This window comes from Schistocerca cancellata, chromosome 11 (genome assembly GCF_023864275.1).
Source record: "Schistocerca cancellata isolate TAMUIC-IGC-003103 chromosome 11, iqSchCanc2.1, whole genome shotgun sequence".
NCBI classification, from domain to species: Eukaryota; Metazoa; Arthropoda; class Insecta; order Orthoptera; family Acrididae; genus Schistocerca; species Schistocerca cancellata.
The window spans coordinates 146,715,461-146,730,237 of NC_064636.1; the positions used below are offsets into that span (position 1 = coordinate 146,715,461).

Below are 14,777 nucleotides of genomic sequence, written 5' to 3' on the forward strand. Positions count from 1 at the left end.
TCACTGAAGATGCGATGACCACGGGCGGCTAGGCTGTACGGAAGGGACTTCTCAGTACGGAATGGGTGGCAGCTGTCGAAGTGGAGGTATTGCTGGTGGTTAGTAGGTTTGATATGATTGGAGGTACTGATGTAGCCATCTTTTAGGTGAAGGGCAACATCTAGGAAGGAGGCTTGTTGGGTCGAGTAGGACCAGGTGAAGCTGATGGGAGAGTTGTCGAGGTTCTGGAGGAATGTGGATAGGGTGTCCTCACCCTTGATCCAGATTGTGAAGATGTCATCAGTGAATGTGAATCAGGTGAGGGTTTTAGGATTCTGGGTGTTTAGGAAGGACTCTTCTAAATGGCCCGTGAATAGGTTGACATAGGATGGTGCCATGCAGGTGTCCATAGCTGTACCCCATATTTGTTTGTAGGTAATGCCTTCAAAGGAGGAGTAATTGTGGGTGAGGATATAGTTGGTCACGGCAACTAGGAAGGAGGTTGTCAATTTGGAATCCGTCGGGCATTGGGAAAGGTAGCGTTCAGTAGCGGTAGGACCGTGGGGATTGAGGATGTTAGTGTAAAGGGAGGTGGCATCGATAGTGACGAGCAGGGCACAGTGTGGTAAAGGGACAGGAACTGTGGAGAGTTGGTGGAGGAAATGGTCGGTATCTTTTATATAGGAGGGTGAAGGTGTCAGTCTACGAGAGCAGAGATTCTCTCAGTGGGGGCACAGCAACAGGCCACATTGGGGCATCCTAGGTGGTTGGGTTTGTGGGCTTTAGGAAGCATTTAGGAGTGCAGGGAGTGGAAAGGGTGAGCAGAGAGATGGACTCCGGGGAGAGGTTCTGGGATGGGCCAAAGGATTTGAGGAGTGATGGGAGATTCTAATGGATTTCTGTAACGGGGTCACTGTGGGAAGATTTGTACGTAGAAGTATCCGACAGCTGGCAGAGTCCTTCTGCCAGATAATCGTTGCAGTTCAAAACAACAGTGGTGGAGTCTTTGTCCACAGACAGGATTATAAGGTCGGAATCAGTTTTTGGATAGTGGACTGCGGTTCTTTTCTGCAGATGTAAGGTTAGTTTGCACGTTGAGGGATTCGGGTTCAGCATTGGTGTTTGGTTGAATCTGATGGTAGGGCTGGTGTCAAAAACTTGTTTCTACTGTAGGAACTGGGAGAAGGAGAGAAGGTCCTTTAGAAGTCCTGCACGGTTGAATTTGAGAGTGGGACAAAAGGTGAGGCCTATGTAACGGACTGATACTTCTGTGGGGCTGCGGCTTCTGTAGGAAAGGTTCAGTACCACCGAGGAATGGAGCAACTGAATTACATTCTATTCCTGGGTTTGGACTACCTCTCATCAAGCCCTGAAGTGAGAGATGTCCTGCCCACCCTTCCCACAGTGGTATTCCTCCGTCCACCTAACTTCATACTCGTCCGTCCCTACGCAGTCCCTGCTCCCGATCCCTTACCCGATGGCTCGTACCCCTGTAATAGGCCCGGATGCGAGACCTGTCCCGTACATCTTCCCACCACTACCTACTCGAGTCTTGTCACAGTTATCACCTATCCCATCAAAGGCAGGGCTACCTGTGAAACCAGTGGCCTACAAGCTAAGCTGCAACCACTGTGCTGCATTCTATTTAGGCACGTCAACCGACAAGCTGTCTGTCCGCACGAATGGCCACCGACAAACTGTGGCCGAGGAACGAGTGGACCCTGATGTTGCCGAGCACACTGCCAAACGTGACATCCTTCGTGTCAGTGACTGCTTCACAGCCTGTGCCACACTGACCCTTAACACCAACACCAGCTTTGTGAATTACACTGGTTGGAACTTTTCCTGCAATACATTCTGTGTTCCCATAACCTTCTGGCTTTAAACTTCGTGTGCTCCCTGCCGCCGTTGGATAAGCAGCTGCAGCAGCAACTCGTATACTCCTAGCTCACTCATTTGTTACATAGTTTAATTCTTAATTTATTTGCGTGTTTTTGGTACTTGCATTGTTAAATTCATAAATTTCGGGCGTATTATAGTATTTGAGAGTTGTAGCATCGCGTTTTAGTACCTGAATAGTGTAAATTCGCGTAGTCTCCTTCCGCCGCCGAGCAGTGTGTCAGCAGTGCACAAGTTACTGCATTTACTAGGCAATCTCGTATTTTAATAACCGTTTAAATTTTGTGTCAATTTGTTTTCGCTCTGTGTAGATTAGTTCAGACGTTCTTTGCACAAGTTTTTAGCATGGATAGGGACTGCAACTGCTGTGTTCGGATGCAGGCTGAGTTGGCATCCCTTCGCTCCCAGCTCCAGGCAGTGTTGGCTTCGGTCACACAGCTTGAGGCTGTTGCCAATGGGCATCACTGTGGGGGTCCGGATGGGAGTTTGTCGGGGACGGCCAGCTCGTCCCACGCATCCCCCGATCGGGCTACGGCTGTGGTTGCCCGGGATACTGCCCGCATTGAGGCTGATCCCTCACCTGTGGTAGAGTGGGAGGTCGTCTCAAGGTGTGGCAGGGGGCGAAAGACATTCCGGAGGGCTGAACGGAAGGCCTCTCCAGTTTGTCTGACGAACCGGTTTCAGGCTCTGTCTCTGGCTGATACTCAGGCTGATACTGATCTTCGGCCTGACATGGCTGCCTGTCCTGTTCCAGAGGTTGCCCCTCAGTCTGCAAGATCCGGGCGGTCGCAGAGGGTGGGCTTACTGGTAGTTGGGAGCTCCAACGTCAGGCGCGTAATGGGGCCCCTTAGGGATATGGCAGCAAGGGAGGGGAAGAAGACCAAAGTGCACTCCGTGTGCATACCGGGGGGAGTCATTCCAGATGTGGAAAGGGTCCTTCCGGATGCCATGAAGGGTACAGGGTGCACCCATCTGCAGGTGGTCGCTCATGTCGGCACCAATGATGTGTGTCGCTATGGATCGGAGGAAATCCTCTCTGGCTTCCGGCGGCTATCTGATTTGGTGAAGACTGCCAGTCTCGCTAACGGGATGAAAGCAGAGCTCACCATCTGCAGCATCGTCGACAGGACTGACTGCGGACCTTTGGTACAGAGCCGAGTGGAGGGTCTGAATCAGAGGCTGAGACGGTTCTGCGACCTTGTGGGCTGCAGATTCCTCGACTTGCGCCATAGGGTGGTGGGGTTTCGGGTTCCGCTGGATAGGTCAGGAGTCCACTACACGCAACAAGCGGCTACACGGGTAGCAGGGGTTGTGTGGCGTGGGCTGGGCGGTTTTTTAGGTTAGATGGCCTCGGGCAAGTACAGAAAGGGCAACAGCCTCAACGGGTGCGGGGCAAAGTCAGAACATGCGGGGACCAAGCAGCAATCGGTATTGTAGTTGTAAACTGTCGAAGCTGCGTTGGTAAAGTACCGGAACTTCAAGCGCTGATAGAAAGCACTGAAGCTGAAATCGTTATAGGTACAGAAAGCTGGCTGAAGCCAGAGATAAATTCTGCCGAAATTTTTACAAAGGTACAGACGGTGTTTAGAAAGGATAGATTGCATGCAACCGGTGGTGGAGTGTTCGTCGCTGTTAGTAGTAGTTTATCCTGTAGTGAAGTAGAAGTGGATAGTTCCTGTGAATTATTATGGGTGGAGGTTACACTCAACAACCGAGCTAGGTTAATAATTGGCTCCTTTTACCGACCCCCCGACTCAGCAGCATTAGTGGCAGAACAACTGAGAGAAAATTTGGAATACATTTCACATAAATTTTCTCAGCATGTTATAGTCTTAGGTGGAGATTTCAATTTACCAGATATAGACTGGGACACTCAGATGTTTAGGACGGGTGGTAGGGACAGAGCATCGAGTGACATTATACTGAGTGCACTATCCGAAAATTACCTCGAGCAATTAAACAGAGAACCGACTCGTGGAGATAACATCTTGGACCTACTGGTAACAAACAGACCCGAACTTTTTGACTCTGTAAGTGCAGAACAGGGAATCAGGGATCATAAGGCCGTTGCAGCATCCCTGAATTTGGAAGTTAATAGGAATATAAAAAAAGGGCGGAAGGTTTATCTGTTTAGCAAGAGTAATAGAAGGCAGATTTCAGACTACCTAACAGATCAAAACGAAAATTTCTGTTCCGACACTGACAATGTTGAGTGTTTATGGAAAAAGTTCAAGGCAATCGTAAAATGCGTTTTAGACAGGTACGTGCCGAGTAAAACTGTGAGGGACGGGAAAAACCCACCGTGGTACAACAACAAAGTTAGGAAACTACTGCGAAAGCAAAGAGAGCTTCACTGCAAGTTTAAACGCAGCCAAAACCTCTCAGACAAACAGAAGCTAAACGATGTCAAAGTTAGCGTAAGGAGGGCTATGCGTGAAGCGTTCGGTGAATTCGAAAGTAAAATTCTATGTACCGACTTGACAGAAAATCCTAGGAAGTTCTGGTCTTACGTTAAATCAGTAAGTGGCTCGAAACAGCATATCCAGACACTCCGGGATGATGATGGCATTGAAACAGAGGATGACAAGCGTAAAGCTGAAATACTAAACACCTTTTTCCAAAGCTGTTTCACAGAGGAAGACCGCACTGCAGTTCCTTCTCTAAATCCTCGCACAAACGAAAAAATGGCTGACATCGAAATAAATGTCCAAGGAATAGAAAAGCAACTGGAATCACTCAACAGAGGAAAGTCCACTGGACCTGACGGGATACCAATTCGATTCTACACAGAGTATGCGAAAGAACTTGCCCCCCTTCTAACAGCCGTGTACCGCAAGTCTCTAGAGGAACGGAAGGTTCCAAATGATTGGAAAAGAGCACAGGTAGTCCCAGTCTTCAAGAAGGGTCGTCGAGCAGATGCGCAAAACTATAGACCTATATCTCTGACGTCGATCTGTTGTAGAATTTTAGAACATGTTTTTTGCTCGAATATCATGTCGTTTTTGGAAACTCAGAATCTACTATGTAGGAATCAACATGGATTCCGGAAACAGCGATCGTGTGAGACCCAACTCGCTGTATTTGTTCATGAGACCCAGAAAATATTAGATACAGGCTCCCAGGTAGATGCTATTTTTCTTGACTTCCGGAAGGCGTTCGATACAGTTCCGCACTGTCGCCTGATAAACAAAGTAAGAGCCTACGGAATATCAGACCAGCTGTGTGGCTGGATTGAAGAGTTTTTAGCAAACAGAACGCAGCATGTTGTTATCAACGGAGAGACGTCTACAGACGTTAAAGTAACCTCTGGTGTGCCACAGGGGAGTGTTATGGGACCATTGCTTTTCACAATATATATAAATGACCTAGTAGATAGTGTCGGAAGTTCCATGCGGCTTTTCGCGGATGATGCTGTAGTATACAGAGAAGTTGCAGCATTAGAAAATTGTAGCGAAATGCAGGAAGATCTGCAGCGGATAGGCACTTGGTGCAGGGAGTGGCAACTGACCCTTAACATAGACAAATGTAATGTATTGCGAATACATAGAAAGAAGGATCCTTTATTGTATGATTATATGATAGCGGAACAAACACTGGTAGCAGTTACTTCTGTAAAATATCTGGGAGTATGCGTGCGGAACGATTTGAAGTGGAATGATCATATAAAATTAATTGTTGGTAAGGCGGGTACCAGGTTGAGATTCATTGGGAGAGTCCTTAGAAAATGTAGTCCATCAACAAAGGAGGTGGCTTACAAAACACTCGTTCGACCTATACTTGAGTATTGCTCATCAGTGTGGGATCCGTACCAGATCGGGTTGACGGAGGAGATAGAGAAGATTCAAAGAAGAGCGGCGCGTTTCGTCACAGGGTTATTTGGTAACCGTGATAGCGTTACGCAGATGTTTAACAAACTCAAGTGGCGGACTCTGCAAGAGAGGCGCTCTGCTTCGCGGTGTAGCTTGCTCGCCAGGTTTCGAGAGGGTGCGTTTCTGGATGAGGTATCGAATATATTGCTTCCCCCTACTTATACCTCCCGAGGAGATCACGAATGTAAAATTAGAGAGATTAGAGCGCGCACAGAGGCTTTCAGACAGTCGTTCTTCCCGCGAACCATACGCGACTGGAACAGGAAAGGGAGGTAATGACAGTGGCACGTAAAGTGCCCTCCGCCACACACCGTTGGGTGGCTTGCGGAGTATAAATGTAGATGTAGTCACTGTCCTCACCCATCCGGCCCCTTCCCTGTTCCCATTCCAGCACTACCCAGCCCTCATTCCACCATCGCACCCAGTCGTTCTACGTCTCTTCTTTTCCGCTACACCTCCGCACGTCTTGCCTGCCGTCTGTCTGACCTGCAGTACTTCGCTGTCCGCCACCCCTACCCTTCTGTCCCCTCCTCCTCCTCCTCCCCTCCCCACCCCCGCCTCCTACTACCTGCACCCAATCGGCACTCCCATCCTGCCCTAGTGCTCCTGCTCACAATGTGGCCTTCGTTGCCTGAGACTAGTCATGTGTGGGTGAGTTGCATTTGTGTGTGTGTGTGGGGGGGGGGGGGGGGGCACGTGTGTGTTGTCTAGTTTTGAGGAAGGCCTTACTGGTCGAAATCTTTATCTGTGACAGTCTTTTTGTTTGCGTATCAGCGTCTCAGCACCTCTGCTATGCTATGAGTAGCAACTTTCCTTTTCATAATATTATAACGTAACTACAGTAACCCAGATATTTTAATGGCTGTACAAGTGGCCACTGGTCGGATCTGAAAAATGAGCCCCCTGCCCCCTAAAAGCTGTGATTCTGTACTTGGAGTTCTCATACATATTACTTACAGATCAATATCCATATCTGTGGAGGCTTCTAACAATACAGGGTGATTCAAAAAGAATATCACAACTTTAGGAATTTAAAACTCTGCTACGACAAAAGGCAGAGCTTAGCACCATCTGTCGGCGAATTAAGGGACCTATAAAGTTTCATTTAGTTGTACATTTGTTTGCTTGAGGCGCTGTTGACTAGGCGTCAGCGTCAGTTGATGCTAAGATGCCGACCGCTCAACAGAAAGCTTTTTGTGTTATTGAGTACGGCAGAAGTGAATCGACGACAGTTGTTCAGCGTGCATTTCGAACGAAGTATGGTGTTAAACCTCCAGATAGGTGGTGTATTAAATGTTGGTATAAACAGTTTACAGAGAATGGGTGTTTGTGCAAAGGGAAAAGTTCTGGATGGCCGAGAACGAGTGATGAAAATGTAGCACGCATCCAGCAAGCATTTGTTCGCAGCCCTGGAAAATCGACTCGCAGAGCTAGCAGAGAGCTGCAAATTCCACAATCAACTGTATGGAGAGTCCTACGAAAAAGGTTAGTTATGAAACCTTATCGTCTGAAATTGGTTCAAGCAACTACCCGAGGCGATGGATCGGCCGCCAGGCAGCCCGTGACAGAGCACTTCATCACTGGCCTCCAAGAAGCCCTGATCTTACCCCCTGCGATTTTTTCTTATGGGGGTATGTTAAGGATATGGTGTTTCGGCCACCTCTCCCAGCCACCATTGATGATTTGAAACGAGAAATAACAGCAGCTATCCAAACTGTTACGCCTGATATGCTACAGAGAGTGTGGAACGAGTTGGAGTATCGGGTTGATATTGCTCTTGTGTCTGGAGGGGGCCATATTGAACATCTCTGAACTTGTTTTTGAGTGAAAAAAAAAAACCTTTTTAAATACTCTTTGTAATGATGTATAATAGAAGGTTATATTATGTTTCTTTCATTAAATACACATTTTTAAAGTTGTGGTATTCTTTTTGAATCACCCTGTATTAAATTGACCCCATGGAATGATAAACTTATCCAGTTAATAATTTATAGTCATACACCTCATTATTTCTGGTCTCTGTGGCAGCGGAAGTGTATTTGTCCATTGCTCATTGTGACTCTTAGATACTGTTGTCGGATCTGATCCATTAGCACACAGAAAACAGTAATGTATTAAAGATTTTGTCCTGGCTACTTTGCTTAGATGGAAGAACAGTAATTTCTGTTTATGTTACAGGAGCAGAACTGTGTAAGAATGAAGACTGGGCTACCCGAAAATGCGCGACAAAAGGTAGGAAGACAACATGAGCGTGCTTGTTGCTTTGGTTACCCTTAGCAGAAGTATCTTTGTGTAAAAGTTTGCTATGTTTGTTGTTGTTATCCTTGTCTTTGATCTGAAGACAGGTTTGATGCAGCTGTCTCTGCAGGCGTCCTCCTCCCTGTATAACTATTCTTCCTTCTGAACCTGCTTACTGTATTCATACCTTTGTTGCCATCTACAGTTTTGTACCACACAGTTTCCTGCATTTCCAAACCGACAATTTAGTGATGCCTTAAGATGTGTCTTATCGATCGATCCTTTCTTTTCTCCAATTCTGCCGTAAACTAATTTTCTTCGGAGTTCTATTCAATACCTCTTCATTAGTTTTGTGATGTACCCATCTAATCTTTAGCATTCTTCTATACCACACTATTCCCTTCTTGTCTGAACTGCTTATCACTCGTGTTTCACACCTGTACGGGCTACTTTCCAGACAAATTCCTTCTCCAAAGGCGTCATAACACTGCAACAAATTTCTGTTCATTGTACTCTCTATATTCTCATTGCTGTGATCGTCGTCAGTTACTTTGCTGCTCAGATATCAAAACTCGTCTGCTTCTTGTAGTCCCTCATTTCCTAATGTAATTTACTCAGCGCTGCCAGTTGAATTTGCCGACTTTCCGTTACCCTCGTTTTGCTTTTGTCAGTTTTATCTCATGTCCTTTGCCCTGTGTGACAGAATTACAATGTCCTCAATAGACATCCCAAGCTTTTATTTCTTCTCTCTAAATTTTATTTCCTTTTCCATATTTCTCCACAGGTTTCTGTTCTGCTTATTCAGTGTACAGATTGAATAACACCAGGAAAAGGCTACAATCGCGTCTCACTTCCTTCTCAACCACTGCTCCCTTTTTATGCTCTTTCACTTTCAGTCTCAACTGTAGTCTGGTTTCTGTACAAGTTGTAAGTAGATTAGATTAGATTTGATTAGATTAATACTTGTTCCATAGATCATGAATACGACACTTTGTAATGATGTGGAACGTGTCAGGTTAATAAAAGATGTCTGTACAAGATATTACATTACACAAAATATTGCATGACACTAATGTTTAAGTTGTTGTTGTTGTTGTTGTTGTTGTTGTTGTTGTTGTTCCCCCTTAATTTATATCTAAAAATTCAGCCAGTGAGTAGAAGGAGTTGTCATCTATAAATTCTTTTAATTTATTTTTAAATGTTAGTTGTATATCTGTCAGGCTTTTGATGCTGTTTGGTAGGTGACCAAAGACTTTTGTGGCAGCATAATTTACCCCTTTCTGTGCCAAAGTCAGATTTAACCCTGCATAGTGAAGATCATCCTTTCTCCTGGTGTAATACCTATGCACACTGCTATTACTATTGAACTGGGTTGGATTATTAACAACAAATTTCATAAGTGAATATATATACTGTGAAGTTACTGTGAGGATCCCTAGATCCTTAAATAGATGTCTGCAGGATGACCGTGGGTGGGCTCCAGCAATTATTCTGATTACACGTTTTTGAGCAATGAAAACTTTTCTACTCAACGATGAATTACTCCAGAATATGATGCCATACGATAGCAGTGAATGAAAGTAGGCACAGTAAGCTAATTTACTGAGATTCTTATCACCAAAATTTGCAATAACCCTAATAGCATACGTAGCTGAACTCAGACGTTTCAGCAGACCATCAATGTGTTGCTTCCAGTTTAACCTCTCATCAATGGACACACCTAAAAAATTTGAAAATACTACCTTAGCTACAGACTTCTGTTCAAAGTCTATATTTATTACTGGAGTTGTGCCATTTACTGTACAGAACTGTATATACTGTGTTTTATCAAAATTTAAAGAGAGTCCATTTGCTGAGAACCACTTAATCATTTTGTGAAAAACATCATTTACAATTACATCACTTAGTTCTTCGTTTTTGGATGTTATTACTATACTTGTATCATCAACAAAAAGAACTAACTTTGCATCTTCATCAATGTGGAATGGTAAGTCATTAATGTATATCAAGAACAGTGAAGGACCTAAGACTGAACCCTGTGGGACCCCATACTTGATAGGCCCCCAGTTTGAGGAATCAGCTGTTGTTTTAACATTGCACGAACCACTTACTTCAACTTCCTGCATTCTACCAGTTAAGTATGAATTAAACCATTTGTGCACTGGCCCCTCAAACCATAATGATTTAGCTTATCTAAAAGAATTCCATGATTTACACAATCAAAGGCCTAACACTGTGCTTGCTGTATTTTAGCACTGCTGCCATCAGAATTTTAAAGAGTTTTTTTCCAGCCTACAGTATTAAAAGCTTGCTCAGAATCTACAAATGCTATAAAAATAGATTGCCTTCCTTGAACCTGGGTTATGAGATAAAGTAAGGGGTCGGTATTAACTTGTGTGTTCCTACATTTCTCCCAAACTGAAACTCACCTTCCCCACGGTGTATTGTACGAGTCTTTCCCTTATACTGTAAATAATTTGTGTCCGTAATTTGCAACTGAAACTTATTAAAATAATATTTTGGTAATATTCACGCCTGTCTGTTATATGTGGAAGAAAGAGGCTTCATCTTCCAATTATAAAGGAGGTAGACTGGCTGGCCAGTTCTGGCTTTCATGAGGGGAAATGCCAAGTAGAGGAGAAAGGGAGTAGTTTTTCAATGATTTTTGCACAAGAAAGTTTTAGAATTATTTTAATGTGAAATACATTATGATGCAAGACCATTATTATAGATTCACCTCACTTTTTTCCTCATGCTCAGCAATCAGGAATATCACTGACTGGACACAATTTCCAGCCATGCCCAATGGAACACGATTTTACAGTGGGTGGGGTAAGTTGTTACACATAGTGTAGCCTTTTGCATATTGATAAAAATGTAATAGTTTTGTAGTATTTATTGTTGTTTTTCTCTTACAAGTGATTAGATGTCAGTAGTATAGAAAAGTCTGTTTTGTTTTTACACATATATTTTCACATGGAAATAAAAAAATTACAGAAGACAAAACATTACCTAACAACAATGACTAGCACCAAGCAGATGTATGTTAAGTATGTAGATATTACCTAAAACATATGATACTTAAAATGAACAGTTACAGATATACTGTATAGTCAGTTAAGACAGTTAAAATGTAGACATTTGGGCATGAAATATACATAGTCTGAACAGGTGCATTAAAAGGGTAAACAAGAAACTTTAACATAAACAGTTATATCCAGATCAGACAGCAAAGCATCACTCTGCCGGAGATGCGGAGTGCGGCTCTGTGATGCCATCTGGGAATGATCTGCCGGGGTACTCATTTAGCTGTGGTCCGTGCTCTGATTTGGTGCTCCTCAGTTGCACTCTGGTGAGCTTTCCGTGCTCCATTTGAACAGCATGTCTAAACTTCTACCGGTGCCTACTCTAAACTGTTTCGGGCAGTTCAATATTCGACAGGGAGGATCCATTTCCAGAGTTCTGTCTGCTGCTCGTGGGATAATGTCCACCTTCTTATTTTCTGTACTGTTGGCAACACGTTCAGTCCATTTGGCAGTAATGTCGTGTTCCAAATTGGGGTTCTCCTGATAGGGCGACGAGACCTAAGACGATCTGGTGGAGGAGGGTGCAGGACTTAAACCCGGACAAATTTCAATTTGAATTTCACGCCACATCATAGATCTGCCAGAGGTCACGATTGGCTTTCTGGAAAGCCGTAGTCGTCGAGTAGACAGTCAGAACCTCAAAATGGCAGAGATGTTACGGACGAGTGTGTAGTACGACCAAAGAACTGTGATTATCAGATGACTTTCTCCTCGGTGTTGACCCACTGCAAGAGTTTGAACCTTCAGGTACCCGAGATCAACTTTTTTACTATATTGTGGCCAAGTATAGTGCTTCGGAGAAGTCTGGGTGCCGTGTCAAGTTAGGGTGATACTGTGCCGCCACATTTCTTCGAATAGGGCAAACTGTCACGAAAGAAGTTTATTTGGAAGTCTTGACGAATGTTGTGAAGCCGTGGGTGATAATTGTGGCTTCTGGGAGATATGTCTTTCAACGGGACAGTGCGCTGGCTGATAAGAGCCATTTAGTCCGAAACTGGCTCTCGGATAAAGTTGACATGTTCTGGTCAGAGGAGTTCTGGCACCCGAATAGCACGTATTTGACCCCCTCGATTACTACGTTTCGAGCGATGTCGAAAGAGTTACAGATAAGATGGCTACCCTGATCTCACATCTCTGCGCACCGCTATTGAAGCAGTGTCGGTGAATACGGACAGCGCTGTTTTAAAGAGTGCGTGCGATCGCTTCGGTACGAGATTAGAGGTGGACATTGTGGCTGAAGGGGGCTACGTCGAGTAATGTTACTCTTGAAAGATACCACTACTTAAATGTAAAAGGATTTTCATTTGTATTTTCTTTTTAATAAATTTGCTTTTAAAAACTATTTCATTTGTCCAGATTTAAGTGCCGCACCTTGTGAAGTTTTGTGGATGGCCGGTAGTTTTCCTGGCCGATGCTGATAACTATTAACCACTCTTCTCGAGCCGTGGCTGTCCTGCGGAGTTGAGGTGGTGCGATATTGGCTAGGATCGGAAGCCACACAGTGGGAGAGGATTTTAGTGCACCCGACACGATCCTCATTGCTCTATTTAGCTGTACGTCGACTTTATAGGTACGGTGGCTCTTATACCGCACTGCAGTGCAGTATTCTATGGTAGAATAGCTGAAGGCCAATGTAGCACTTCTCATCTACATCTACATGACTACACTGCAATTCACATTTAAGTGCTTGGCAGAGGGTTCATCGAACCACAATCAAACTATCTCTCTACCAACTCACTCCCGAAAAACGAACACGTAAACCTTTCTGTTCGAGCTCTGATTTCTCTTATTTTATTTTGATGATCATTCCTACCTATGTAGGTTGGGCTCAACAAAATATTTTCGCATTCAGAAGAGAGAGTTGGTGACTGAAATTTCGTAAATAGATCTCACCGCGACGAAAAATGTCTTTGCTTTAATGACTTCCGTCCCAACTCGCGTATCATATCTGCCACACTCTCTTCCCTATTACATGATAATACAAAACGAGCCGCCCTTTTTTGCACCCTTTCGACGTTCTCCGTCAATCCCACCCGGTAAGGATCCCACAACGTGCAGCAATATTCTGACATAGGACGAACGAGTGTAGTGTAATCTGTCTATTTAGTGGCCTTGTTGCATCTTCCAAGTGTCCTGCCAATGAAACGCAACCTTTGGCTTGCCTTCCCCAGAATATTATCTATGTGGTCTTTCCAACTGAAGTTGTTCATAATTTTAACACCCAGGTACTCAGTTGAATTCACAGCCTCGAGAATTGTACTATTTATCGAGTAATCGAATTCCGACGGATTTCTTTTGGAACTCGCATGCATCACCTCACACTTTTTGTTATTTAGCGTCAACTGCCACCTGCCACACCATACAGCAATCTTTTCTAAATCGCTTTCAACTGATACTGGTCTTCGGATGACCTTACTAGACGGTAAATTATAGCATCATCTGCGAACAACCTAAGAGAACTGCTCAGATTATGTTTCCATTTTCATCCCACGAGAATGTTGTTCCTAGACTGTATTTTGTGGGCACTTTTTGTCAGTCAGTGATCTGTCCAGAGTGACTCCTAGGTATGTGCGACAAGTGTTGTGCCATACTCTTTCTCTGCCAAAGTAAAAATCAAGTATTTTGAAAGCCAACTTATTGCTGAGATGGGAAGATTAGGTTTGAGGCACCATTTCATTTGGTATTTTGTGCATTATTTCTAAGTCGTCTTGTAGTTGATCACGTCCTTCCTCCAATGTTTGATGTTGGTTTTCCAGTGCCATGTTGTCAACATAGATAAATTCTGTTGATGTCGTATGCGGTAGAAGAAGTGGTGCGGGACTGGCCCCTAGGGAAGGCCATTTTTTAGTGTACGGGTAGATCTGGCTCTTTCATTAACATGTACTGTCATTCTTCTAGTACTAAGCATATTCTGGATTAATCTGGTGATCTTTTTACACGGAATTGTGTGTTATACGAGGGCTATCCACAAAGTACATTACGTTTTGGAATTAAAAATAAATAAAGTATTGGAATTTTTTTTTTATTATATACAGATGAAAGCCACACTTAAATACTACTTTTCTACGTAGTTGTCATTTAAATTAAGGCACTTATCGTAGCGATGGACGAGCTCGGAAATTCCTTCGTCGTAAAATTCGGCCGCCTGCTCCTTCAACCACGTGGTTACCTCTTCTTGAAGCTGTGCGTCGTCCTCAAAACGCTGCATAGCCAACCACTTCTTCATTGCTGGGAATAAGTGGAAGTCGCTCGGTGCCAGGTCGGGACTGTATGGCGGATGAGTAACCAACTCCCACTTAAAAGATTCGAGAACTTCACGAGTGGCATTTGCCGTGTGGGTCCGAGCGTTGTCGTGAATCGGCAAGATCTTTGAGCCCGACTTTCCCCTGCGCTTGTTTTGTATTGCTCTTCTGAGGTTGTGCAAAGTTTGGCAATACCTTTGAGAGTTTATTGTAGTGCCTCTTTCCAGGAAATCCACAAAAATCACACCTTTTCTGTCCCAAAAGACAGTCGCCATCACCTTCCTTGCCGACATTGTCTGCACGCATTTCTTGGGTTTTTGGGGGGAATTTGTGTGCCCCCACTGCATTGACTGCAATTTTGTCCGCAGTTCACACGCTTAAACCACGTTTCGTCACCAGTAACGATGCGATCGAGTAATGAGTCGTCATCTTTCTCGTAAGCGTCCAAAAACATAACGCTGCAG

At 44.3% G+C, this 14,777-nt stretch overlaps 1 protein-coding gene across 6 annotated transcripts in view; it reads left to right on the forward strand.

Annotated features, from left to right (window-relative positions):
* The window catches only part of LOC126108467 (zinc finger protein 879-like), a 223,442-nt gene that overhangs the window by 58,225 nt on the left and 150,440 nt on the right, over positions 1–14,777 (forward strand). For 4 of the 6 annotated variants that reach the window (XM_049913711.1, XM_049913710.1, XM_049913714.1 and 1 more), the window contains 2 exons: positions 7,926–7,979; positions 10,746–10,817. In XM_049913711.1, the coding sequence (XP_049769668.1) occupies positions 7,926–7,979; positions 10,746–10,817 (126 nt within the window). The remainder of the gene's footprint in view (positions 1–7,925; positions 7,980–10,745; positions 10,818–14,777) is intronic. The other 2 variants (XM_049913713.1, XM_049913715.1) reach the window with 1 other exon arrangement.